Consider the following 26,765-nt stretch of genomic DNA (forward strand, 5'->3'; position numbering starts at 1 on the left):
GATAATCAAGGGACAAGATGATATCGGGGCTAACTTCATGTGGTGGGGTCTAAAGTTGTTTCCCCCCTTGTAAACAGAGGCTTAGTGAAGAACTACGAATGCTCTGGGGTTCGGGAATAATTATCCTGGAGGCCGGCTCCAGGGGTCACAGGAATGCAAAGCTGGACACCACGGTCAGCTGCAGAATCAGAAACCTGCCACTTTAAATTAATTTGGATTTGATTTAACTTCCTTTATAGGTAGGATAAATACAGGATGCCCAGTGAAATTTGAATATTAGATCAACAAGAAGTAATATTTTGTGTAAGCATTTCCCAAATATTGCATTGGACATAATTATACTAAAAAAAAAATCATTTGTTGTTTATCTGAAATTCAAACTTCACTGAGCATCTTGTATTTACTTACTAAATCTGGCAACATTGCTTTTTTTTTTTTTAAGATTTATTTATTTATTTTTGAGAGAGAATGAGAGAAAGGTGTGGGAAGAGGCAGAGAGAGAGAATTCCTTAAGCAGACTCACCACTGAGTGCAGAGCCTGATGCAGGGCTGGATCCCAGGACCCTGAGGCCGTGACCCATGTGCAAATCAAAAGTCTGATGCTTACCCGACTGAACCACCCAGGTGCCCCAACAACATTACTCTTGATGGGTTCTTGATAGGTTCCCCCACCATATTTTGTCAAGTTCTGTAAGAAAATGTCAACTTCTCTGAGCTGATCTGGATTTCTGGGGCAGTGAGGGTATAACCCTCGGACAGAAGGGGCCGTGGAGATGCAGCAAGCTGCTTGAGCGGAAGGGAAACTCAAATAAAGCAAACTGTGGAGCCGCCTTTGTGCACATCCTCACCTGGGCCTTCTCCTGCTGTTCTCAACCCTCCTGCACACTGGAATCATCTTGGCAGGGGATGGGGGGAGTTACGGGGGTGGTAAAAACATCAACGCTAAGTTCCCACCCCATAGACAGCCTTATTTAATTGGCCTGGAGGCAAGCAAAGCAGGTGGAGTTTTCAAAGTTTCCCAGATGAGAACCATTCCAGTAAACCTCAGTGTTAAAGCCCCAAATACACATATATCCTCAAAATCCAAGTGTCAGAAATGGATTAGATGTTCACTTTAATACCTGTGGGTATGAGTGTCTCTTTTTTCTTTCTTTTTTCATAGAAAGCACTAAAAGCATGAGGTTAATTAGCCAATCCGGGTTGTTCTCAGACATCACTGCTCATAAGAATCACCTGATTCCCAGTACTGGGTCCCCAGGGACTCCTATTTTCTGAAGCTAGTGTGCGTCCCAGTGGCTCTCAACTTCAGTGTGCTTTACAACCAGGTGGAAAGATTTTTGAGTGGGGAAGATTCCTGCCCCTCACCCCAAACCAATGCCACCACCATGCAAGGCCCAAGATGGGAGTGGGCGCTCAGACACATTGGTCCTGATGCAGACCACAGCTGGGGCTGTGGGCCCCTCTGCCCCTGGCGCCCTCCTCCACCCAGCTGGGGATAATAATTCACTTATTATTACCTCATGGTCTCAACAAGAAAACCAAGGACTGGGGTGGATCCCCTGCATCCTTCAACAAAGCCAGAGCTATAGATAATAACATGATATTTCTAATGCATGCTAGAACAGTAGCTCATCATGGGACACAGTGGGCCTTGGCTGCTTCTGCTTCTCCCCTTCCCTGGCATGTCCACCCAGGTTGCCCCTCACCTCCATCAATTACACATTTTACCCCTCTTCCAGGGCTGGCAGAAATGTCAGCTTCCCCACGAGTCCTTCTCTTGATCTCCACAAAGCAAGTAATCACTATAACCCCGTGCATCTTTGAATCTCTTTAATGGTGTCTATCTTATTCTCTCTTGCTGTATCTGTTTTGTAAACTTAAAACTCCCTGTGATATTATAAACACCTTGAAGGTAAGTCTTATGTCTCTGTATCCTTTTGAAATGCCCAATATCATTGGGCGGATGTCAAAAGCCTATGTCCTGGATTAAATTGGGATCATTAATACATCTCAAGCCTATAAGCAAGAATCAATGAAACCCACTGTTTCAACTTAAAGGGAGCACAACAGAGGTGACAAGAATACAAGAGTATCAAGGTCATTGAATTCACGTTCCGAAGTTCAGCATGACTGGAAAACATGAACAACTTTGCATTTCCAAATCAACTGTGTTTTCTGGACGTAGCAATGAATGCAACTTCTGAATCTTTTGGCATCAATTTCAGCCTTACTATGAAGAATAATGTACAAATTTTGTTTTCTGAGACTATGAAAGACTTTCATGTTAGAGCTAAAATATCTTGCTTTCTCAGAAGTATATTCCTCTGGGACCTGCACCAACTCCCCCATCAATAAAGAAAAGAGAACCATTAGAATCTGCGAGGTTTGTTTCCATCCTGTGAGCAGCTGTGTTGACCAAACATGGTTTCATGTCCACTGCCTGGCCTAGGCCCTGAGGGCTCTTCTTCTCCCTCACAGTAGCAGGAAGCAATCCAGGAATGGATAGGAGCATCTTCTCTGGAGACAGAAGGCCTGGATTGAATGTTGGCTGTGACAATTAATTAGCTCTATGACCTCTAGAAAGTGATGAAGCCTCCTTGGGCCTCAGGTTCCATCTTTTGAAACTGGGAATAATAGTATCTACTATTAGTCATCTCTACTACTACTCTCGGACCCCATAGGACTGTTAAGAAGGTACCAGGAAGGAGTTGGCATACCCAAAGCACTTAAAGTTCTGTCTGGGACATGGTAAAGGCCTCTCTTGGGGAACGTCCAACATACCACAGCCCTAAAAAGACTGGACATGTTGTTCTTTCTTACTGGAAGTGAACACACACACACATACTCACACGAACATACTCAACCACAGGTGGACATGTATACCAAACATCATATAAATACTAAAGCCAAGACTAGGGGAAAAAATTAACAAATCTCAGTGTTAACAAAGGGACTAAGAGATGGGCTTTCTTAAACATTTCTGGTATGGCTGCAAATTAGCCAATATTTCTAAAAGTAAACTGGCCATGTGTTATAAAGGTCTTAAAAATATTCAGAACTTCATGAGAAACTGTATGTCTGAAATTAGTGCCAAGGGGAACAGAGAGATGGACAAAGATGCCCATTATGTTGTTATTTTTAATAATGAAATTGGAATTTTTTAAAAGTCCCATACTAGGAAATGATTAAATACATTATGGTTTAGTCACAGGGTGAAATGTTACAATGCCACGAAAAGACTAAGTTCTGGGAAATACTAACTCCCTAAAGAAATCTTCAGCATATACTGTTCAGTACCCATACTAGGAAATAAAAATATTTATAGGCACTATTATTTCACCTATGTAATGATTATATACATAGAAAGGTACTGGGGTAAAAAGGTAAGGTATTCCTTGGTTGAAAGCATTACAGGAAATTTTTACTTCTTTCTTTGTACTTTATATATTTGTTAAAAAACACATTGCCGGCATAATTTGCTAAATCTCTTGGGAAAAGAAGTAAACACAGAGTAAGGGCACCAGAATTAGTTCATTACCACTGGATAGCCATTTAAAAAAACTTCATCTTATAATACTGAGAATAGCTTTAAAGATTAAACAGGGTGGGCGCATATTTGCGGGAGACTCTACCTTAATTATAGCACATTCTTTCTCTTTTGTTCACTAAGAACAGCTCAAAGAACGATGAAAACAAAACAACACGAAAAAAAACCCATAGGCTGCTCACAGAAGCATGCTATGAAGGAAGGAATGCAGCAAGGAGCCCCTCCCTGGAGCCAGCTTCTCAGAGCTACTTTTTGGGGGCCTGCGTCTGCCACACTTCTATCCAACATCTCGAAATGAGAAGTTAAGGACCCCATAAAACCCCCCTGGGTATGAACATGATGAGATGGTGTAAAACCTTCCAGGTACAGGACACTGCTCAAGAGCATGAAGGTAACTGGGGATGGGCAGGGACTCTTGGTGGGGCTTGAGCCCAGAGGGCGTGGAAGGGGCTGGAAAAGGCCAGAAAGACCAGATGACAATGGGGTCTGAGGAACGCAAAGCGCCCTTGGCAGCAGTGGTTGCCAGTCACTCTGAGTTCCCATGTTCAGCATAATTTTACATGAAGCCCATAATGTCTTAAATGTGACGGAACGTGGGCTTGGTGAGTGTTCCGCAAACCATTCCTATTCCGGATCAGCTTGGCCTCCAGATGTTGCTGATGGCATATTCCCCCAAATGCCTAGTGTTTTCCCCTCTGGTAAATGGGAAACAAAACACTCTCAAATTCAGTGAGAAAAAAAAAAAAAACTCTTGCTATTTGTTATGGATAGGCAGGAGGCCACCCAGGATTTCCCAATACAAAAGAAAAACATGGGTCTTAGCGACCAGGATTAAGCTACGCCATCCATCAAAGGCAAAAGGAGAGAATCATAAATCCGTGAGCAATCCCAGAAGGTATCTGATGGTTCACATCGTCTATCTTGGAATGTCAGAGAGAAGCGTATGGCCTATGTGGGTCTTTGAAACATATCTACCATCAGCTTCCTCTTATGCCAGGTCTGGAGCCAAAGAGCGTCCCAACATGCAAAGGGTTGGAACATCACCTCTAGTGAGGCCAACAGAAGGAACATTTTTAACAAGTCAGATCCAAAAAAGAACATGAAAATAAAACTGAATTATAGATTGTTTCATTATAGGAAACAAAGCCATTCTCAGCTATTGGGTGGTATGGTTTGGGGCAGAAATGCCACCTGGGGGGTTCATAGGGTGAACTTGCCCCAGATGTGCTTTGACCATGATGTTGTTTAAAAACAAAAAACTAGGGGTGCCTGGGTGGCTCAGTCAGTTGAGCATCCCACTCTTGGTTTCAGCTCAGGTTGTGATCTCAGGGTCGTGAGATAGAGCTCCTATTGGGCTCTGTGCTCAGTGGGGAGTCTGCTTGAGATTCTCTCTCCTTCTTCCTCTGCCCCTCCCACTTGTCTCTCACTCTCTACCTCTCTCAAATAATTGATTAAATCTTTAAAAAGAGAGACAGAGAGAGAAAAAAAAAAAAAAGAAAAAATACATGATCTGCCAGCATTTTAAAAATTAGGGAATTTCATATAAAAATACTGATCTCTGAGTTCTTAAAAAAATAACATGAAACAGACAATCCTGCAGAATGGCCCACATTCTGTCGCCAGAAAGAAAGAAGTAACCATCTTTGGGCTGGCTCTGCAAAGTCCCCAGGGACCCCCTACACTGATGGATATATTTTCCTGGCCTTCAGTTTGCAGTCCCTGAATCACAGATCACACAAGTAAATACAATAACTAAATATCTTACTCTTCTTCAGCACGTAGAAGAGATTGACAGACATGTTCTTTCTTTTCTGTCTTTGAGCTCTGTTAGCCAAAAAAAAAAAAAAAAAAGTCATGCAATAAAAAGATTGTACTTCAATTTTTTTTTAAGCAACAAAAATCATATTGAGGTAGAGACTCAAGGGGGATAATTCTACTTCGGGGAGGATACTAATGAGTGCATTAGAGTTCTCTTTGGAATGGCTAAGAGAATTCATCTGTTTGGAAGGGAAGGGTGGTAAGAGATTTGTCTTATTCTCTCGAAAATCTTCCCCTGAAGCCTGAATCTCCCTGACTGCAAGCAGATCTATGGAAATACAAAATTTCCCTGTCATAAAAATAAATCCTAAAAGATAAATTTTTAGCTTCAACATCGAGTGAAGTTATAGCTCTTTGACAAATGATGTTCTGGGTTGCCATGACAACTGAGCCCGCTAGAGGTGTGTGTAAAGAGGCCTGCCCATAAATCAGAACATTTTAGGAAGGGGTTAAAACAAACACTTCTAGACTATTCCCAAGATTTAGTGCCAAAAATGTAATTATAGACATTTGTATCAGTCTGCCATAAAGCATGACGTTTCCAATATTACAAAATGTTAATTAAAAAAATCTATTAAACCCATGTCCCTCTGAGAGAAATTAATATCACACCTAAGGTTGGGAGTCAGTGCAACCCAGAAGCCAGGAAAATTGGATGGCCAAGCAGAAAGGGAGGCTTAAAAGCAGACTAAGCCAGGAGCAGTTAAGAGTTTGGGCTAGATTCTGACCCTCGGGGCATGGGTTGAGGGCCAGACGACAGGCTCAGAGCCTTTCGAGAAGCCTGAGAGAGTACAAAGAGTAATCAAAGACTTGGAGGCGGAATTAGAAAGAAAAAGCTGAGAGATGGAGGTTAGCTCACCTGAAAATACAAGGATGAGGCACCAAAGAATCATTCAATCTGGGAGGAGATAAACAACATGCGGTAACCATAGCAACTTCCAAAGAGGTCAGGAAAAATGAGAATTAGCTTAAAATCCGACACTGGATTAATGCTTCTTAAGGCAACGGTCATGATAGGTCACTCCAAGGGTCACAAATGAGCTGCCTGCAGGCTCAACTGGGTCAAGAGACACATTCCTCTCTGGCCTGTACGGTATTCTTTTAAAAGCGTACAGAGCTGGCCAACATTGAGGAGGCAGGAACTCACACATAAAATTCTGGCATCTTCTCTTTCAAGTGCTGACCCAGTGATAGGCTTGGATTTCATGTGGCAACTGGAGTTGGGTTCATGGAACAGAAGCTCCTTGAAGACAAGGTGTTCGCCTTGTTCAACCCTGTGTCCTCAGCACCAAGGACAGTGGAGGGCATTCTGAGTTGAATAAATGAATACTGAATTATGGTTGAATTAATGAATGGGGAGCAGCTGCCCTCTTTAAATAAGGGCACAGTCTCCAAGGGGCTCCCCAACCCGGACTGTCTGGCCTGCCTGGACGCTAAAGGCATTTCAATTTTCTACCTCGCTCTGTGCAGTAAGTTTTTTCTTTAGTTGAGACACTCTGTTGCCTTTGACATGAACACCTCACAGAACCCACGTTCGTGGCCACATAGGCAGGCTGCTGAAGCAAAATGACTATGTGGTAATATTCATTAAGGGTTTTAAGGACTAGCCCCCCAAATGATCTTCCTTTAAAGGTCTGGCATTGTCATTCATCCTGCAGGCAGAAAGCTATACCAAAGGCTTGACCAAAGCAAGTACTTCTGATAGGCTTCAGATCACTTGTTTATTCATTCAACAAACAGGGAAACTTTTCTAAGTACTAGTATGATGCAGGGCCCTGTGATACATCTCTTTTACCTCGATGGCCCGAGCTTTAAATTTCTGTTCAGTGACTGAATGAGCAGTGGGAATCACGATAGATAGTAGCCACATCACAAATCCACTATATGCTGATGTATCCATTCTTAACGAATCCTCGCAAGCTGTGTGCTAGACATTATTATCCTTATTTTATAGAAAGGGAAACGGAGACTTAGAGAGGTTAATGACCAGGTCCACAACATTGGCCAGAGGGACTGGAGGGACTTGTCACCTAAACTATGTGTGTGAGAGGTTCTGTCTCCCGGCTCTTACATAATCCCTGTTCTCAAATGTAGTAGGTTCAGTAGTAGCCTCAAAAAAGAAAAAAAAAAAAGATATTTCCAATTATATCCCCTGACACCAGTGAAGAGGTTCTTATTTAGAAGAAAAGAGTCTTGGCAGAAGTAAGAATCTCAAGGTGAGAACATTCCAGACATCGGATGGGCCATAAATCCAATGATAATTATTCTTCTAAGAGGAGGTGAGGACATGGAGGCACAGAAAGTAGGCTATGTGAAGACAGGCAGGGACTGGGGTGGCACATCTACAAGCCCAGCCATGCCAAGAATTGCCACCTGCCACCAGAAGCTAGGAGAGGCCTAGAACAGATTTGCCCTCAGACCCTCCAGAAGGAACCAATCCTGCCAACACTTCAATTTCTGACTTCTGGCCTGTGGAGGGATGTATTTCTGTTGCTGTAAGCCACCAAGTGTGTGACGTTCTGCTATCGCAGCCCTAGGAGACTAATACATCACAATACTCCCAGGCTGACATATGGAGTCCCCCAGAAAACTTAACCTATCTTGTTCTTCGTTGCAATAGGGCTGCATTCAGGACCCTAACAGGGTCCAGTGACACGCATCTCAGGTTGACACGCAGTCTCCTAATAAAAGACTCCCCATTTCCAAACAAGACTGATATCTAGGCTTTTTTCAGAAAATCAAAGTGAACCCAACTAAGAATTATATATATTTCATTTCCTGCTTTAAAAGCATGGGCATCCTCAGATAGGAATGGTGTGTGACGCTTTATGCAGCCATAGAAGACCCACTAGATAATCAAAGACAGCACAACACTATTATGGGAGAATAGGAAGGAAGGTGTCACTTCCATATGGGCCGTCTTGGGGAAGCTTCTAGAAGGGAGGCAGGAGTGAAGCTGGGCTTTGGAAAGGGACAGTAGTCATGACCATCCTCATAATGTTATTATTTATTGAGTACCTACAACATATCCTGTCCTGCCTACCCACCATACTTTTCCCATGAAATGCTCTGAGTCACCCTATGAGGTAGATAACTGCCACCCTTATCTCTCTGAGGAAGGATTTGGGACTTGGAAAGCAAAGTGCCAAATCCAAGGTCACCCAATCAACAAGTGACAGGACTTTGACACACGAATATACCAGGTGGAGGGAGGAAGAGGGTCAAACTCAGTATAGCCAGAGGTTTGGGGAAGCACAGAGGTGGTGGTGGATGGGAAGGCGTGGTAGAAAAGACAGGCTGGAGCAAGAATGTTCTGGAGTTTGGAGCCCCATTTTGAGGAGTATGGACTTGATCTACGTAGCTGCGTCAGTTGTCAGAGTAGTGCTGAGTCCAGGGCTGAGCGACTCCCTCAAGTCTGTGTTTTAGGAGGAAAATGTTGGACTCACCAAGTTGATGAGCGTGGTGACAAGAGTGAAACCAGTCTGCCCCAGACAAATACAGACAGCCTTAAGGAAGGCTGGGTGGGAGGGGGTGGGGGTGGAGAACACCTGGTGGGTTCGAAAGACAGCAGGGAGGGAGGTACCTGGGGGGTTCAGTTGGTTAGATGTCCAACTCTTGGTTTCAGCTCAAGTCAAGATTGGGGCAGCTAGGGGATCGAGCCCAGCATCAGGCTCTGTGCCCAGTAGAGTTTGCTTCAGATTCTCTCTCCCTTTCTCTCTCCCTCTTACCCTCTCAAATAAACAAATAAAATTTTTTTAAAAAGAAAAGAAAATGAAGATAGCTGGGAGAAAGATGTAGCTTGATTTCAGGACAGCATGCATTCAAGAAGTAAAGACAAGGACGACATCCTGGCTAGTGCAGAGGTGTGGAAGGATGGACAAGGTGTGGGCCAGGGCACAGGACACAGGGCAAGGGTTGTGTGAGCACACGTGGTGGATTCTGTTTAAACAAACAAACAAACAAACAAACAAACTTTTTTTTTGTCTCTGGGACCCTCAGACTCCAGGGATGGTCATTAGCAGGTGGTGCTGTAGCTTCTGCCTTCTCTCCCTACCTGATGGCTTTCCTTCAAGGGGATCTGGTTGGAGTCGAGAGGGTATTTAAATGAAACATATGAATACTTTAAACTTTCCAAAGGAAATCCTGTACTCTTTATTATTTATTGAGTACCTACAACATATCCTGTCCTGCCTACCCACCATACTTTTCCCATGAAATGCTCTGAGTCACCCTACGAGGTAGATAACTGCCACCCTTATCTTGAATCAGGCAAGATATACAAACCACTGGCCTGTTCCCCCCCTGGCCAGGGTCAGGACGGCCATGGGTCGCAGGCCTAGAACTCAGTATTACAGGATGGAGCACCCCAAACTCCGCCTGCATCTCAGATGAACAACCGGCAAACTAAGCAAAGAGAAAGAACTCAGAGCAGGGACTTGCCACAGCTTTTGAGAGCCCATGCACGGCTGTCTTGAAGGCTGCTGGTTCCAGAGCTCCTTCCTAGCTCCTATCCACCTTCCCTACCTTCTCTGGAGAGCCATGCAGTCCCAGAGGAGAGATGAACTAGGGGTCTGGGGCCGATACACAGGTAGCCAGAGTCTAAAATAATCTGAATTCTGCACATGGATCTCCACAAGCAGCACCTGGGATACATGTCAGTAAGCTGAGCCCCATTGCTAGTCCTGCATCTTCTGCTCCCTCTGCAGGGTGCCCCTACAGCACGCCCTTGATCAGCCCCTGCTCCATGAACCCTCAGTGCCTTTACTTCCAGGAAACCTGGCTGCAGCCCAGCGTCTGTTCCAGGCTGCTGTGGAGGAACCGTATCTTAAAAGCGATGAGCAGCATCTCCAGCTGAAGAGTCACAAAAGGCAAAATCTGGCAAAAGACATTTTACTTTGGCTCATGGAGACTTGAAAAAATGTGAAGGATCTTGCCAACATGGAAAAACTGGGACATGCCCCATAAAAACCTAGATCTCCCCTCGTCTTTAAAAATCAGACTTGGCTGCCCCGAGCCTGCGTTCTGACACAGAGACAGTGGTGGGGTCTGGGGGCAGCGAGCGGTGCCAGTACGTGAGCCCGTGCCCACGCGCCCACTGACTGACCTCCTCCTACAGGACCTGGCTGGTCTTTGCAGTCACTGAGGCTCCCAACCTAGGGTCGAGCCCATGGAAAGTGCTCGGGGAAGTCTGCTGAATCTGAAAAAGGCATCGTTTTTTTTTTTCTTGAAAACAACGTAACTGCGGGAGAGCAGGGGTGAAAACCATGTGGGCAGATGCATAGCTCTTCTCCCCTGCAAGCTGGGTCCTCTGACCTGGCAGGGGATGGATGGACGCCGCCACGAGCGCTCTCCTGAAAGCAAGGTGAACCGGGGAGGAGAGCAGCCGTGACAGGAAATTTGATGGGGAGCACACAAGGAAATGAAATAAAATCACTTGTGGTTTTGGTATGCAGGGGAGAGAAACAAAAAAAAAGGTCATTGTTTCAGATGCTGTTTCATGTTGCCATAAATAAAAGGATGGCTACAGCTCAAAGATGATATTTTAAACAGTTCAAAGTATGGACTTGCCTTGTTTCTGTACTTCTTATTTTTTATTTTATTTTTTTTTCAGGATGGTTATGGTTGAAGCTCTTTAAACCAATGTAACTGGTTGTAAGTCATTTAGGGGAGCAGAGGCTCCCTTGAGCCCTGGACCTCAGCCATCCAGTGGAGGGTCTGGATCACTAACATGTGGGTCACTGTGCCTGGCCGGGAGACGGCAAGCAACAATCATGAAGCACGTTGGTTACGTGGAGGTTGGACAAGATGGTGCATGTTGTCCAAGAGCGCTTTGCAGACCTTCAGCTTCAGGGAGCATAACTGACCAAGGGCTCCACGACATCCTGAAACCCATCTGTGCTCTGAAATCCATCCCCTCGCTTGCACGTGGTCCACACTCCCTGGAGACTGGGGATGGCACAGAATACCAAGGCAGACCTGTCCTGGGAGCCAAGGAGCTCTTCTGACGGCCAACTTGGCTCCAAGCCTCCCCGCAGTCTTGCCCATCCTTCTAAGGAAGGGCGCACGGAGTCCAGAGGCCTTGACCTCACCTCGCTCCCTCCCATTCACGGGAGGTATACTTGCGCTGTAGCCTGATGCTCTCGCTGCCTTTCCTAGCTCCTTCCCCATTTTCTCTCACACAAGAGTTTCTCCTGATTAGAATCCTGGCAGCTTCCATCCCATCTTGGCATCTGCTTCTCAGAGGACACGTTCTGCATTTGAAAATTCCTACTGCCTATATTCGGCAAAATCTGTCGACTATACCCAAGGATCGAGGCTCTCAACTTCTGTGTGGTTGCATGAATCCGAAGAAGAAAGTACTTAAAAAGAGAACTTAAAATGAGCAGGCTTTGGGGAAGCGGGTAAGGAGTTAAGAGAAGGAGAAAAAGAAAAAGCAGGAGGAGGAGGGAGCAGAAGGCTGAAGAAGGTGAGCAAGTTTTCAGTGGTTCTTCCATTTTGATAGTTTTTCATTAAGAATATGGGGGCATTGAGGTCCCCTAAACACAACCTGTTCACACCTCTAGGAAGGACACTCAGAGACGGTCTGGGTTATGTGTCTTGCTCCAGAATCCCAACTGTTCAATTGCCATGTGGGAATGAGGTATGTGATCCCTTAGAGGACAGATGGTGGTCAGGAAGTCCTTTGTGACCACGATGGAGACCACAAGGCTCTCATTCTCAACACCCCAGACCTTAATATGTCCGGCTGTCATTTTGGGGAAAGGCAGGAAAAGGGAAGAACACTGCCTACATGAGATATGTAAAATGTGCCTCATAACGAAGAAAAGAAAGAACACAGAGTCACCTACACACACACACACACACACTCACACTCACACTCATACTCTGCTATGAGGGGTAATGTTAAAAGGAAACCTTCAGGCTGGCTATTTCATAATTCACAGCAAAATAGAAAAGAGAGACAAAATCAGCAGCATCGTTTATAAGCCCTGGAAAATGGAAGTTTCCAAGCTGTCATAAATAAGGATGGAAGCAATTGCCAAGTCAGAAATTTTGCCAAGTTTGAAATCCACTCAATCCTTACATCTTGGAGCTCAGAACGGAACACCAACCTTTTGGGATTTGTAATCATTTCTTCTCAGCAAAACTTCTTGCTATTTATAAGGAAGTAAAAACAAAAAGCAAAAAATACAATATGGAAAGTTTTTAAAAGGAGCTGGTTGGGAACATTACAGCATGGTGTGCTTTGGGAAGCCAATAATTTAGGTACAGATGGTGTATGTACTGGGATTAAATTCCTATTTAATCAAACAGGGCTTAAAGTATGCAATATTCTGTGTATGAGTGTGTGTGTGGATGTGAGAGAGAGAGAGAATGAGAGGAGAGGAATTATGTCTTTCCTTGCTGGTACCTCTCTCTCTCATACACACACACACACACACACACACACACACACACACCATCTCTCTCCTGTGCAATTACTCCACCCAACTCATTCTAAATGCTTAAATGTATGAAAATTAAGGAGAGGTTAAAGCATATTTCCGTGTGTGGTTTGGCTTGGGAAAGGGAACTAGAGAAAAAGAAGGGAATAATAACCTTTTTTTTTTTTTTTTAAAAAAAGATAAAAGGGAAAGAGAAAATAGGTGACAAAAGTGGAGATTCTTGTCACCAATTTCTACTGGGTGAATCAGAGCCACCAAAAGTAAGGGCAGAGGCCTGATGGATGTCTCAGAGTCTGTAGCCATGGGGGTCCCCCGAGAGGGAAAGGGAAAGCACCAGCCCCAGAGCAGCAGGGCCCGAAGACTGGATCTCACAGGCAGACAGATCTGATTTGTGTGACTTCGGACAAGCTACTTAACTTCCTATCTTTGTTTTCTTAGGCATCAAGTACGGCCAATCACGACATCAGTGTTGGAGAGATTACCGTCAGACCCCAGCCCACGAGGCCAAAGATGGCATCTGTTCCTCTGACTGTGGTATCCCCCTGCGCTCGGCTCACCGTCTGGCCTGTAACTGACACAATAAATATTTACTGGGTTTGGAATAGACCTGACGTCAGATGAAACAAGATAATGAAGAATTCAGGATATGTCTCAGTGGGGGGCGTGTCCAGGAGGAGGAACTCACCAAAAATGGTTTGAAGGAGGGATGTGGACACGCTGTGGAGAGGAACCGGCAGATTAAAGGGACAAACAAGAAAGCGTGAGGCACGGGGCACGGACCGCGGCTGGAAGGCTTTCCCCTCCACTAGAATCGAGGGAAGCAGATGGCGAAGAGGAGAAAAGGTGGTCTAGCCACAGGACCGCGCATGCGCAGGGATGAGCCCTGCTAGGGACGTGCTCCATGCGTGGGAAGGGGGCAGGCTTATGCCGACCCCTCTCCTCCCCCGGACACCTGCCAGCCACCCGGCTGGTTCAACACGCCAGGGAGCCAACACACCAGCACCCCAGAACTAGAGCATTCAGCTGTGTTTAGTGAAGGACGGTGATGGAGAGGTAACTGGCCATCCCCCAAATCCAGGAGCCCAAGTGCAAAGAGAACACCTATCAAGGGCGTCATCTTTGCAAAGTCTGCAGCACCCTACATGCGTTATTAGTTCATATAAACACTGAGGACATCCCCCCCGGAGGTAAAACAGTGCTGGGGGCTCTACTACCCACCCCAGCTCAAGTGTCTTTGCATGAACTTACCTGAAGCTGGGTCCTAATCCTTAGAGCAAGCAGCCACGACCTACAGTTTTATTTAGCAATTCAGTAAGACTAAACACCGGATGATAGGGATTATTAATAAGAAAAGAACAGGTGTCAAATAAACATGGAAGAGGCTTTTCCTTTCCTCTTGGGAAACAGTATTTTAAAAGGAGACAGGAGGAGAATTTACTGTCCATTAGCTTATGGTTGGGCAGAGATTTTAATTCAGTAAACACAGGCGCCCAGAGTCTTGTGCTGTGTGACACGGGCTTTGACCAAATGCCTGGGAGCTCAGAGCACACCCTTGGCAGTCTCTTTCAGTCCCTGGCTGCTGGACGGGATCTTCGGGACAGGAGCGTCAAAGCGACTGAGTTACTCAGATGCTGCTCTGCCTTGTTGTGTTTCAGAGGCAAGATGCTGCTCTGGCCTCCCCCACCGCCTTGTTCCAGCATCTGGATGGTCCTCGGACAAACCCTCCGGCCTCACCCACCACCTCCATCCCCATCGAGGCCATTTCCCTCATGGACACTCACCAGAGAGCCAAGAAGCTGAAAGGACTCGGATTCAGGAACCGTGAGAATATTCATTTCAGAACAATCAAAACCAACCATTCTGTCTTCAGTTCCAATGGACAAGCAAACATGCACTGGGTTGTCATGAACTAATCAGCCAGGAGCCCATACTTCATGCAACCTCTGTGTTCCATGAAGTAAGACTTAGAAAGTATGTGCCAACTCACTACTGTGCCACATACTTATAAGTTGAGATGTACAAGGGCTTTGTCAGTGGCACGTTTAAGTAACCGGGGGCTTACTGGGGCAGCAGGTGCCTCCCTGGTGACACAGCTGACCTTACAATTTCACTTTCCTAAACAATCGTCTCTGCTCAACTTCTAGCGCCAGTAGGAGCGACTCCTGGGCATTTGCATGGCCCTGACGGTGCCCCAGGCACCTCACTGGCCTCACCCCAGCCCCAGCCCTGCTCAAGAGTCCATACAGCGGAGCCATTTCAATCTCCAGCTATCTAGCCAGCCTGCTGGAGTTCAAATCCTCGTGTAACCTGGATCAAGTTCCTCAATTCCTCTGTTTTTCAGTTTCTTAACCTTGACAATGGGAGCAATGTTAGCATTGGCTAGTTTTGAGAGGATCAAGAATTAATCCAGGAAGCACTTAACAGAGTGCTGGGCATACAGTGAGACACCAATACTGTTAACTAGTACTACCATTTAGCTATTGTGGTCAGTCTCCCTTTAACACGTATTAGAGGGGCACCTGGGTGGCTCAGTTGGTTAGGCAACTGCCTTCGGCTCAGGTCTTGATCCTGGAGTCCCCGGATCGAGTCCCACATCAGGTTCTCTGCTCAGCAGGGAGTCTGCCTCTCCCTCTGACCCTCCCCCTTCTCATGCTCTCTCTCTCGCAAATAAATAAAATCTTGAAAAAAAAAAACTTATTAGAAAAGGCGGTAACAACAGCAAAAGTGCCTTAAATTAGGTGCTGGTAAGACTTCAATACCACTTGTTTAAAATGATTTAAGAAGAAAAAAGCCCAAATGACAAAATATTTTTAAAGAAATGAAACTGCGTTGCTTCCAACGTGAAGCAGCTTCAGCAAGTCCGGTCGTCATGCATTGCCTACCACAGCTATTACGAGAAACTACCTCAGGAAGTAGAAAAGAATAATCTAGTTATTTGTAGCTCATTGCCTGCAAATACTTGTTTCTAAGGCTTGAGGGAACTTGAAACAAGTCTTTTCTTTCACACAATCTCTCAGCCAATTCGTTTATTTTTATTCATAGCCAAAGATTTTTAGATGGATGATTTAACAGTTAAAGATAATGCAAACCCCTTTCAAATGATCAAAAATTCTGAATTAATAACGTTGAGAAGAAAAGAAGGCAGACCAATTTGGGGATATGACCTTCAATGCTTTTTCCTCCAGAATCCTCAAACTCTAGAGCATCTTTTGAACTCACTGAGCTATCATAATATAGGTCCAAACAAATTGTATGCTCTTATTTTATCAAAATCAAATCTGAAAAGAATCCATGTGTAAGAACTGCTTGGGCAGAATGAGGGATCTAGAAGGGGAATCTCTCTAACTCCCAAGAGGGCATCATAGCCTGGATCACACCCAGAATGACCCAGTGAGTGAAGTTCCCTTCCATTGGGCTCCATCACTGTGTGGGTGCAGTCACACAGTCACCATATGGCCAATACATAAAAATGAGTCTGTGATTCTGGGGTCCTTACTGAGGGATACTCAAGCATGAGGGCACACCCAAGTCCTTCAAAGTATTTTATTAGCAACACCAAGTGTCCCCCAACATGCACACTCTCGGGTTGCATGCACTTAGAAACAAGTATTTACAGCCTGGGGTGGGAGGGGGTAGGTAGGTACTATGAATATTGGTGTCATCTCATGAGGAAGGGAGCCATGAAATGTCCTTCTCAAGGTCATTTAGCTTGTGACTATAACTGGGATTCCAACCTGCACAGTCTGGGTTCAGTGTCCACTGCCTCAAATAATTATGCAACCTCTGAATGGCCATTGAAACCTGTTTAGAAGGGTGTTCAGAAAAAGTACAAGTCACCAGCACCAGCCAGACTCTTAGAAGAGGTCAGTGTGCTTGGGCTGATGAGACAGCAGGTCACACTGGATTGGTTTTTCCAGTCCTTAGCCTACAACATGGTGCAAAACCATTCCAAGTTTCCCAGAAGGTGAAAATAGGCTCAAATGAATCTGGAGCCTTATAAACCTAGCTTTTTAGGTCCTACCCTAAAAGGAAAACATAAAAAAGGGACAAACCTGAGGGATGGAGACAAGAGGACTGTGAAGTGTGGGTACCAAGTTAACACTTATGGTTCAATGGCATCCTATCTCTATGTCCACTTGTCTTTCTCTCTCTCTCTCTCTCCCATGAAAGCACAAGTCATCATGTTCATTTGGCTACATGTCACTTAGAATGGAGGGACAGAACACTGAGTGTATCCTCTTGTTAGGACCTGGGTCATTCCAAGTTCTTAAAATACCAAAGGACTTTCCCACAGAAAGTAGGTTGTTCATTATTTGTTTTTTTCTTTTTTTTTTTTCTTTAATTCCCTTCAACTTTTGTTTTCTAGGACTGTTTTTTAGCCAACAAAAACATGTCCAATGCAAGAATCAGTTAACAATAAATGGATAATTCACAATGATGGAAATTTTAAAAGTCCCTTTTGAGGGAGAGAAGATGTATTCCAAGACTATCGTGAGTTGGGGACTCCCCAGAAACACTTGGTGACATCTCTCACACTCTTCCTTCTGACACCTTTCGTCTTGATCACCGTCAATGCCACACAGGGTGATGGTATGTGTCTGAGGGAGGAGGAGAGGTATACAAGGCCCTACACAGAATGCAAGACACATGGAGATGAATTATAAAACTTTATTGGCTTGTTAAAAAAAATGAATGAATTCAGCAAGTACATTTATGGTCTATCCACATTGTTAAAACAGCACTTAAAAATAAAATAAAAATGATTATCCATTATTTACAGGAAATGTGAAAAAATGACTTTAAAACCTGGAACATTATGGGGAAAAACAGGACATGCTTATGATTCACAGACTGCCTATGGATTACAGCAAATGGTTTTGAACAGGAAGTGAATGAAACCCAAGTATTTGTCTTTCTCTGGAATCTCTTGCTAGTTTTTTTTTTCCTCCTTCCATTTTTTCCTTTTCAGCTTTATTGAAGTGTAATTAGCAAATAAATTTGTAAGAGAATTAAAGGGTACAATGTGACGATTTGATATACCTAAACATTGTGAGCAGAATCTCTTGCTTTTTTATATTTGATTATGTTCCATTCATAAATGGAAAAATAAAGGGGGTTAAAATCTCCATTCTTTCCTTCATTTCTCATGCAATTTTTTTTTCCATGAAAACTAAGACGCAGCCAATAGCATCCTATCTCGGGTGCTCGCTAATGACCATCCCAAGACTCCACTGTAGCTTTTGCCTGAATGAAACCCAGAGAGATCTCACCATCAGAATCAGATGGCCAGGGGGTTCCCTTGTCCCTGATGACCGAAACAAGGAAACAGACTAACCCGAGTGGAAAGCCGCCTTCTATGACAACTGTTTTCATGTCATCCTCTGGGTTGGGATTTCTGTTCACTTAATTCCATCTGGCAGCACCCCACAGAAAATTATATTCTTTCCCTGACTGGGAGAGTCCTTAACCTTCCAGGTTAAACCCGGACTAAACTTTCCTGGTTTAACCTTCCTGGACTAAACCCGGCACCACTCGTGGGCACTGCAGGTGTGTGAACACAGCAGAACACACTTAATGAAATGGCGACCTCTGCCCCAGTTTTCTTGGAGTCCAGTCTGCGGGACCCCAGGGGGTCCCCCCGACCTTGGCTAGACAGGAAGGGCACAGCCCACAAGGCTGGCCCGTGAAGGTGCCGGATGATACAAGTTCCATCCCTCCAGCGGCCCTCTCTCTGTCTCTGGTCTGGACGAGGAAAGGTGAAATGAGCTTCTCCTGCTGTGTGAGGGGATGAGATGAAAACCAGGGAGGAGTCTAGACAGAAAGTGCCAGAACAGTGGAGAAGTGCATCCTGCAGCCTGCAGTGGCATGAGAGAGGTTAGCTGTGGCCCCATTCACGTTTGGTCTCATGTTGCAACGAACAACAAGAAGAAGCATGTGCAAAGCAACCAAGAAAGCAAAGGGAAATCAGCCCTCTTGTTTACCATGGAGTCAGTTTATTTTTTATTTATTTATTTTTTTTAAAGATTTTATTTATTTATTTGACAGAGGGAGATCACAGCAGGCAGAGAGGCAGGCAGAGAGAGGGGAAGGGAAGGAAGCAGGCCCCTGCTGAACAGAGAGCCCGATGTGGGACTCGATCCCAGGACTCTGAGATCATGACCTGAGCCGAAGGCAGCGGCTTAACCCACTGAGCCACCCAGGCACCCACCATGGAGTCAGTTTAGACCGCTAGAGACGAAGAGAGAAAAGTCAGGAATTTCACGCAGATCGAGAGAAGAAGAGAGAGAGGGGAAGCGCCTCCATCACACGTGCTCCTGGCAGGGAGTTAAATTCCTGCCTTGCTCTCCTTGAGCTGGTGGTGCCTCGTATGGCCCCGCAACCATGGTCTTGGCTCTGTCTGGGGGGGAGTCTCGACACCCTAACTACCCGTGTGTCCTTCGGAAGAGCTGGAAGCAGCAGCCCACCCCCTCCGCCCTGTGTGGTGGGCAGGGGCTGAGACAATTTCCTTCTCCCCTGTGCCCCCTACTTTTGGAAAGAACATTTGATTGATCAAATATGAAATGGGTCTGGGCTGAGAGACCGGGAGTGAAAACACAAAAATTTCTCCCATGGGGGAAGCTTCTTTGGCCCTTTTGGCCTCAAACTGGTGTCTCTGGGGACATCAGTGGAGTTGCCATTGTCTCTTAGTGTGTCTCAGCTGCCTCCAAGGATCTCAGAGGGACCCCATTCAAGACACACGGCCTGAGCCAGACCTCCTGAGGTGGCAATCCTGTTTCCCGTTTCCCTGCAGCCACACCAGTGCATCAAGGACCCGTGAAGGGGCCTGCGTGCCCTCCCATCAAGTCCCATCCAAGGGGGACAGGCAACAGCAACCCTGGTGAAAAGAAGGCCACGTCTGACAAAACAGGAGGCAGGACTTTCTAGGTTGTCAACAGCCACTCAGAAGTGGGGCCAGTCTGGAATGGAGGGAAAACAGTGTCTCGAGAGTCCCAGGCAGGGTGACAAAGCCAAGAACCCAGCTACTGGAAGTCCCAGGAGAGCCCCAAGGGTCAGGGGCACGCTGCAGATCCCTGGGGCCCCAAGCTCCATGGTGAAAAAGCTCTCAACTGCTACACTGGGAAGTGTGTTTGCAAAAGAAAGATAGTAGGAAACAGAGGAACAATGATGTTGCTTTAAGACAAAAGTAACAAACTAGCAGCCCGCAGACACGTTTTGTTGGCCTACATAATGTTTTAAAAATAACTGAGCCAACTCTTTAAAAATAGGGACATTTCACATTAAAAAAAAAAAAAATCCAGGTTTCAAGTTTCTCTTAAAGAATCAGATTTGGGAATCCAGGGCCCGGTTCCCGGGAGGCAGGAGTTGGCTCCGCAGGGCTGTGCGTGCCCGTGCCCAGTGCACGCCCTTTACGAAGGGCACCTGCCTGGCACTGAGACGCCAGGTCCTGGTCGGGGGGGCAACGGACTTGATTTCAGCAAAAATGCTGCCTGGTCGTTTCTAATGCTAAAAGAAGAAGAAGAAAAAAAAAAAGCACGATACGTATCATTAGAAAGCTGTAAAAAGATGTCTTGTAGGGGACATAAAAAAGCAAAAGATGAAAGAGGGTGGTCTGGAGGATAGAAATGAGGAGATATGTCACTGCCTGTGGTCTTCAGGGATTACAGAAAAATGAAAAGCAAGGAACACAAGAACCATATGAAACAATTTTCTAATAGCCTGCTGTTTTCATCGTTCCCTAGGAGATGTCAACTGCTCTTTGATATATTAAATTGCCTTATCTGTCCACTTCTCTTCATTTTAAAACAAAAATCTACCCTGCAAGTCTTCTAGCTATTGAGTACAAATATTTTTTTTTTCCTTTTGAGTCTGGGAAATGTACAAAATAGTTCTTAAACAATTCATTGCTTTTTTCTAGTTCCATGGAATAAAATACAAAAGGTGAAAACAAAACAAAACAAAAAACCTTGTACTGAATGGCCGATATTTAAGAATGCTTGGGGTACTAACAGCCTCTGCTCGGCTCTCAGTGTGAATTTCCTTTTCCTTCCAGGGTTCAAGATTTCTGCAATTAGCTGGGCTCTTGGTAAATCGATAACTTTGGGAGAGATCAAAATCTAAGTGGTGACAGGACATGTCATTTAGCAAAGAGCAAGAAAATGGGAATTCAGGGAATACTCAGATTCCCCCCAACACCATGGGCCAGCTGCTCTCCTACTCAAATGTGTCTTTGGAAAGCACAGGTTTGGGAACAAGCAGCCCGTGTATGCTTCGGAGAAACTGCCCCTCTGTCGGAGGCAGGGGTATGGAGTAGCCAAGTTCAATGCTGTAATCCATAGGACCCTGTGAAATGTCTGTATCAAGCAATAACATACTTAGTGGCTAATGTAAAAGATACAGTATAAAATATTCATCATGGATAATCCTTTTATATCAAGTGGTACCTAAATGGATCCTGGTTTATTAAGATTAATGCCTGGGTTACACAGGATGCAAAACAATGTTTCCAAACAACCGCTGGACTAGTTAAAACTTTATATCCTTAAAGCTGAACTGCAAAACTTGAGTAACTATTTCCTATTTCAAACCCCCCCCAAAAAAGGAATTTTTTTCGAATATCAGTAAGATTCCCGTCCAGCCACGGCGTTGATGAGCATGACTTCACGGTCAGAGCTGATCCTGCTTTCAAGTGAAATGTTCCGGGCCTGGCTCTGCCATCCACCTCATGAGAAAAGTTGAGGGGAGGAGGGGTGAGGGCAACCGAACCTGTCTGCAGGACAGGGATCCTACCTGGCACAGGCCGCGCGAAGGGGACCAAGGTCACTGCAGTGGCCAAGTGAGGGAAACAGGGGTCTGTGATGGGACTGAGGCTGGGACGCCGGATCTGCTGATCCTAGGCTACCCTCTTGCAATGAGGCTGGATCTGATCAAGCACAGGCTCATTACCTCTGTGCTGCTGGGGTCAGGAAGAGCCTTCCTGCCCATGAAAACCAGCAGCAGTGTAGTATGGAGTAGGGGACTATCCTTCTTAGAATATGGTCTCCTGCTCCCAGCAGGCCAGCCATTCTGCCCGCAGACCTTTTCAGAGTAGAAAAGCTACAGTTCTGTCATGGGAACAGCATGAGATACTGCGGCCTTCTCACTAGGAAACTTCTAAAAAGCAGGAGGATCGCAGGGGGCACATAAAAGGACAAGCGCGCCCTATGTGTCTGTTTCGCTCTTGTAGTTATTCTGAAACTGACTACGTCTAACCTAAATCTACAGCCCCCGACCACGGAACTGCTTTTATTTTTCGCCTGCTAACAAACTTTAGAAAAATCATTAGCGTTGATTGCATGACTCTGGACCTTTATTGCCAGTGAAGGAGAGGGCCTCTCAGTGGCCTTGCCAAGTCCCCACAGCGATGCCCTTAACTTTCTCAGTCGTTTCATTGTAGAAGGAGAATAGAGACTTCTGAATTCAGTCTTCATTACACATCAACAGAAAACAATACTAAGCTACATGTTACGTGGAGATTAGGCTGTTTAGTGTGTTCTTATACCTGTCTCTAAATTTAGATTTTTTTTTTTTTAACTTTGCAGTTCACCTTTAAATGAACAGAAACATAAGAATTAATACATTTCCAGTATGGTCAAAGAGCACTCCTTTCCAAAGAGAAGCATAATCCAATGGACTTCCATGTCACTTTCTTATTTGAACAATTGCAAGAACAAAAGAGAAGCATTAATTTAAGATGTTTTCTTGAGTGTTTGCTTAGCAGCCTGGGAGCTGCCTCTGCAGAAGGTGCTCCCCAAACATAGCTCACGACAGCCGCAGGCTTCACACGGGACCTCCTGCAAACACCACCCACAGCTACCAGAAAACCCCCAGCTGCGCGGCACCTCCCGGGAGAAGCCAACGCCCGTCCCAAGAGTCCAGCTTACAAGGCAGCATCAACCAACAAGCACCACAGCCCCCTTCTCTGCTTTTCCTTTATTTCAGCTACCCATCCAGTGGGATCTTATGAAACAAAACAAAACCTAAAAGAAACACAAAATAAAACATAAGTCATGCTCAAAACAAAAAGCAATGGAAATTAACATACAAGCATAATCAATTTTAAAAAGAACTTAATAAATAGTCAAAATCAAGACACAACATGGAATATGCTTTAAAACATAAAGGAATAGATAATCACAGAACAGAAATTGGGAGAAAAACATGCATCTTATTGTCAAGCCACGTGGTTTTAAACTTCCAAACCGATTTTATGTGGCCCAGGAAACACAGGAAAAACATGCACATAGCTCTGCACAATGGTCTCAGATGTTAACATCCTAATTCAAGGAGAATTGTGTGTACAATATAGACGAGCCCTGGAGAATTTTTATGCATAGCAAAGAAAAAAAAATAAAACTCAACAACAAATATCTACCCAAATATTGATTTTCTTTCCCTAATTCATTTCATCAGATTATTTCTAAAATGATAGATTCATTACTCAGCAACCAGATCAGAGAACTGGCTAGCTTCAGCTGTGAAATACTGGACCACACAAAGATTTAGATTCTTTTCCAGGAATCCTAATATTAAATAATTAATTGTCTAAACTCACTGAAGTATCATACCATATACATAACATTCACACATAGATAGATGGAACATCCATTATATAACACATGATATGTAGCATACATATGTGGTATATTGCCTTATATTGCCTTATTGCATGTATAAGACATGTAGAATATGTAAATATTATATATGTAATATGTAATAATATTAATTAATCCTGCAGACATTAATTGAGCAGTGACCAAATAGGAGACACTACAGTAGACGATACGAAAATAAAGAAAATGGACCTCAAAGACTTCACTGTCACGCAGATGTAGAAAGATGAACTCATTACTTGCACAAATAAATAACAGCTAATCCACTTGGTACCAAGCTTTCTTCTATGCTCTTTGTCCAAACAAGCCCTCTTAAATTCCCAATAACCCTATGAGGTCGGTTCTATTATTGCGCCCACTTTCCTGGTGAGAAAACGGAGGCCTCATGGGCAAAGCACTTTGCTGGAGGCCTGACAAAGTGTGGGCCAGAGATCAGATTCTGACCCAGGAGCTTGTCTTCGGCAGCCACCTTGCCCTGGCACTGTGGGGAGGACGAGATCCCTCCACCTTCACTAGGAAAACCCAGCGGGAACAGGGGAGATTCATCCCATCAAGTTCTTGTGTGTAATCTGCATGAATCGTCATCAGATCCCTGGGTGACAAAATCGATGGTATCATCGTAGAAACCCTCAAGACATGCTCAAGTTCAGCATCGGAAGGCGCTTCTAAACCCAGCCCTCCAGACTCTGGATCTTCTGCAACCTGGAGTCTGGTCTGCCAGGCGCTGGTGTCATCTGCCTCCAGAGCTGTAATTACCACCACCGATCTGTGTCATCATTTACAACAACACTAGAAGAGTCTACCAAGCTCATTTCCACGGCTCTTCTCCCTCCCGCCCTTCCAAGTCTCAGGAAAAACACTCGATACGGACGCCAAACATCGCTCATGGATTTAATCATCCACGAGGCACGGAGCACGCAAGACGTGCACAGCGGAGCCAGGGAAGGCTCCTTCATTCCGGACATGAGTCTCTTTTCTCCAAGTCCAGCCTCCAGGCAGGCATTAGTGCCCTGGCTTTAGGATGCACTGCGACACATAAGACAAGCATGCCAAACACACTAACCAAACACCTTTGGGTTCTAAAAGGGTGGATCTCAAATTCCTTCCCACTGAAACAATAGGATTAACATCAGGATATCAAGTTTGCCAATAAAAACAGGAGGAACTCATTGATACAAATAGAAGACATCATCCCCAATCCAAAAGACTGGATTCAATATATCACTCACTCTCTGCACATTTAATTTTGAAAAGCATTTGACTTTAAAACAGTAATAATAATAGAACGGACTAAACTGTTAAAGTGAGCCCGATTTCGTTCCAGTGGGTTGACGGCACAGGAACTCTTACGCGTTTATTCACGTCAGTGTGTTTACAGCAGCCCCAGCCCCCCTTCCCTTGCTTCCATTTGCCATTTTCCTCCCCGAGGCCCGCCCAAGCTCGTTATTACAGTTTGGGAAATAATGCGCTTTGCCAGATGGGAGATCTCGGGGCTGCCATTCACTCAGGCTGCAACTGCATCCGCCCCTACTTAAACAGATGTCAAGTGTCCCTCTTCAACCTCCTTCTGCTTTGCCTTTCGTGATGCATCCTTCTCCAAGAACCGTACCTCGGTGCCACATGCCCACACCACCAGCGGAGTAAAGCCAACCAGAATAACACACGGGACGTCTTGTGAGGAAAAGCCAGGCTGCTGCAATGATAAGCCGTGCACTGTGTCAACATTCAACTGCTACTACCTCCTCCCTCCGCCTCCAGGAAGGCAAGTCAGATTCTTCTCTGATACACTTGATCTTCCCAAGCCCACTGATGCACTAGAGATATGTCGCCAGATAGTGAAAACCAGTCTGATTTCAAGATTTGACTCTTTTTTATAAGGAAATGTACCCGGTGCTTCCTATTTCTAAGGAGTTGATAGCAAGATTCAATCAGGACCCCAGTTTACCTACCAGGACCTCCCTAACGTTTGCCTATTCGAGTTATAAGGAAAGGGACACAAAATGATATCAAACAATAGATCATTATTTTCTCCTAGTGAGGGGGAAAGTTTTTAGACCACAACAAATGGCTGAACATCTTGTGGGTTTAGCAGCCAAACGAGCTGTCTAGCTTCTGAGCCTGAAATATAGATATTTTGACAATGTGACATTCTGAAGGATTTGCAGCATTCCGATGGTACATGGTAGTTATCGTGAGAACGGCTCTTTTATCAAAAAAAAAAAAAAAAAAAAAGAACGAAAAAACTTGCGAGAAACTTTGCCACTGCTGCCGGCACGAGCTGATCTAAATAAGAACAAGGATAAAGCAGGTGCTGTCAAAAATGGGATGTAAAGTCGAAAGAAGAGAAACCCAGGATGTGTCCTAAAACTCCGTCCCTGCTGCTTGCTGATTTCAGATCTGCTCATTGACCTCTTCAAAGGGATGGACTGGGCGGGGGAGGTGAAGGTCAGCGAAGCCGCTCTGCTTTCTTTACCACTGGCTTCCGATCCATTTAGATTTATTTACATTCAAACGTGCACACATTTCCCTCCTATAACTCAGAAGCAATCAGCCATAAAATGGCAAGGATCTGCAGCACATTTAAATTAGCAGCAATTTATCTGGAGCAAAAGGAAAACTGCTGAGTGGAAAGGAAGCGAAAGGAACGGAAGAAAGACGCAGCTGTTTGTCTAAAAAAGCAAATCTTATCTCATTTGGAGAATTCAAGCAGCGAACTGCCAACTTGGGCGTCCGTGTGGCATGCTGCCACTTTGGAGACCGGATGGTGGCCCGGGTGCCAGGAGAGTGGCTCACCTTCCTCAGAGAGCAAAGCAAAGGCTTCTTGAACCTTCTGGGAAATGTCTACCAAGTAAAATCAACAGATAAATTCCTATGTTCTCATCGCACTAGGCGCCTCGAACCCAGGGAATGCAGAGAGCTTTCCATCACCCTTTAGACCTGAGCTGGGTGTAATTCTGCTTTATTTCAACACTGGGGCTTAAACACCCATTGTCCTAATTTGACATTTGTGGAGCATCTAATATACATTGGTTGTTACACTAACAATCCCTTGCCATCTGCCTTTTCTATTTTCTAGGTGACTTGCTAGATCCACACGGCCAATGTGATGTGTCCAAGGTCACCCACAAATCCAAACTCAGACCCTCTGGGCCATCAGTCTGTCTTGTACAGTGGCATCATCTGTAGCAGAAAGCCAGGTCCTGGAGCTTCCGTCTTCAAGATCATTCCAGAAGTTGCTTCCCCATCCTTCAGATACCACTGTCCCTTCCTGAGGACAGGCGTTGTCCACATGCCATCTCTTGCCCC

General features: G+C 45.0%; 1 protein-coding gene across 5 annotated transcripts in view; it reads right to left on the reverse strand.

Moving 5' to 3' along the window:
• Positions 1 to 26,765, reverse strand: part of NTRK2 (neurotrophic receptor tyrosine kinase 2) — a 325,021-nt gene that overhangs the window by 175,373 nt on the left and 122,883 nt on the right. The window contains exon 12 of one of the 5 annotated variants that reach the window (XM_059142004.1): positions 19,017 to 22,826. The exons of the other annotated variants lie outside the window; for them this stretch is intronic. Coding sequence (XP_058997987.1) covers positions 22,789 to 22,826 — 38 coding nt within the window. The 3' untranslated portion in view covers positions 19,017 to 22,788. Of the gene's footprint in view, positions 1 to 19,016; positions 22,827 to 26,765 lie in introns of those variants that run through there. 5 annotated transcript variants of the gene reach the window in all.

Source organism: Mustela lutreola, chromosome 12 (genome assembly GCF_030435805.1).
Source record: "Mustela lutreola isolate mMusLut2 chromosome 12, mMusLut2.pri, whole genome shotgun sequence".
NCBI classification, from domain to species: Eukaryota; Metazoa; Chordata; class Mammalia; order Carnivora; family Mustelidae; genus Mustela; species Mustela lutreola.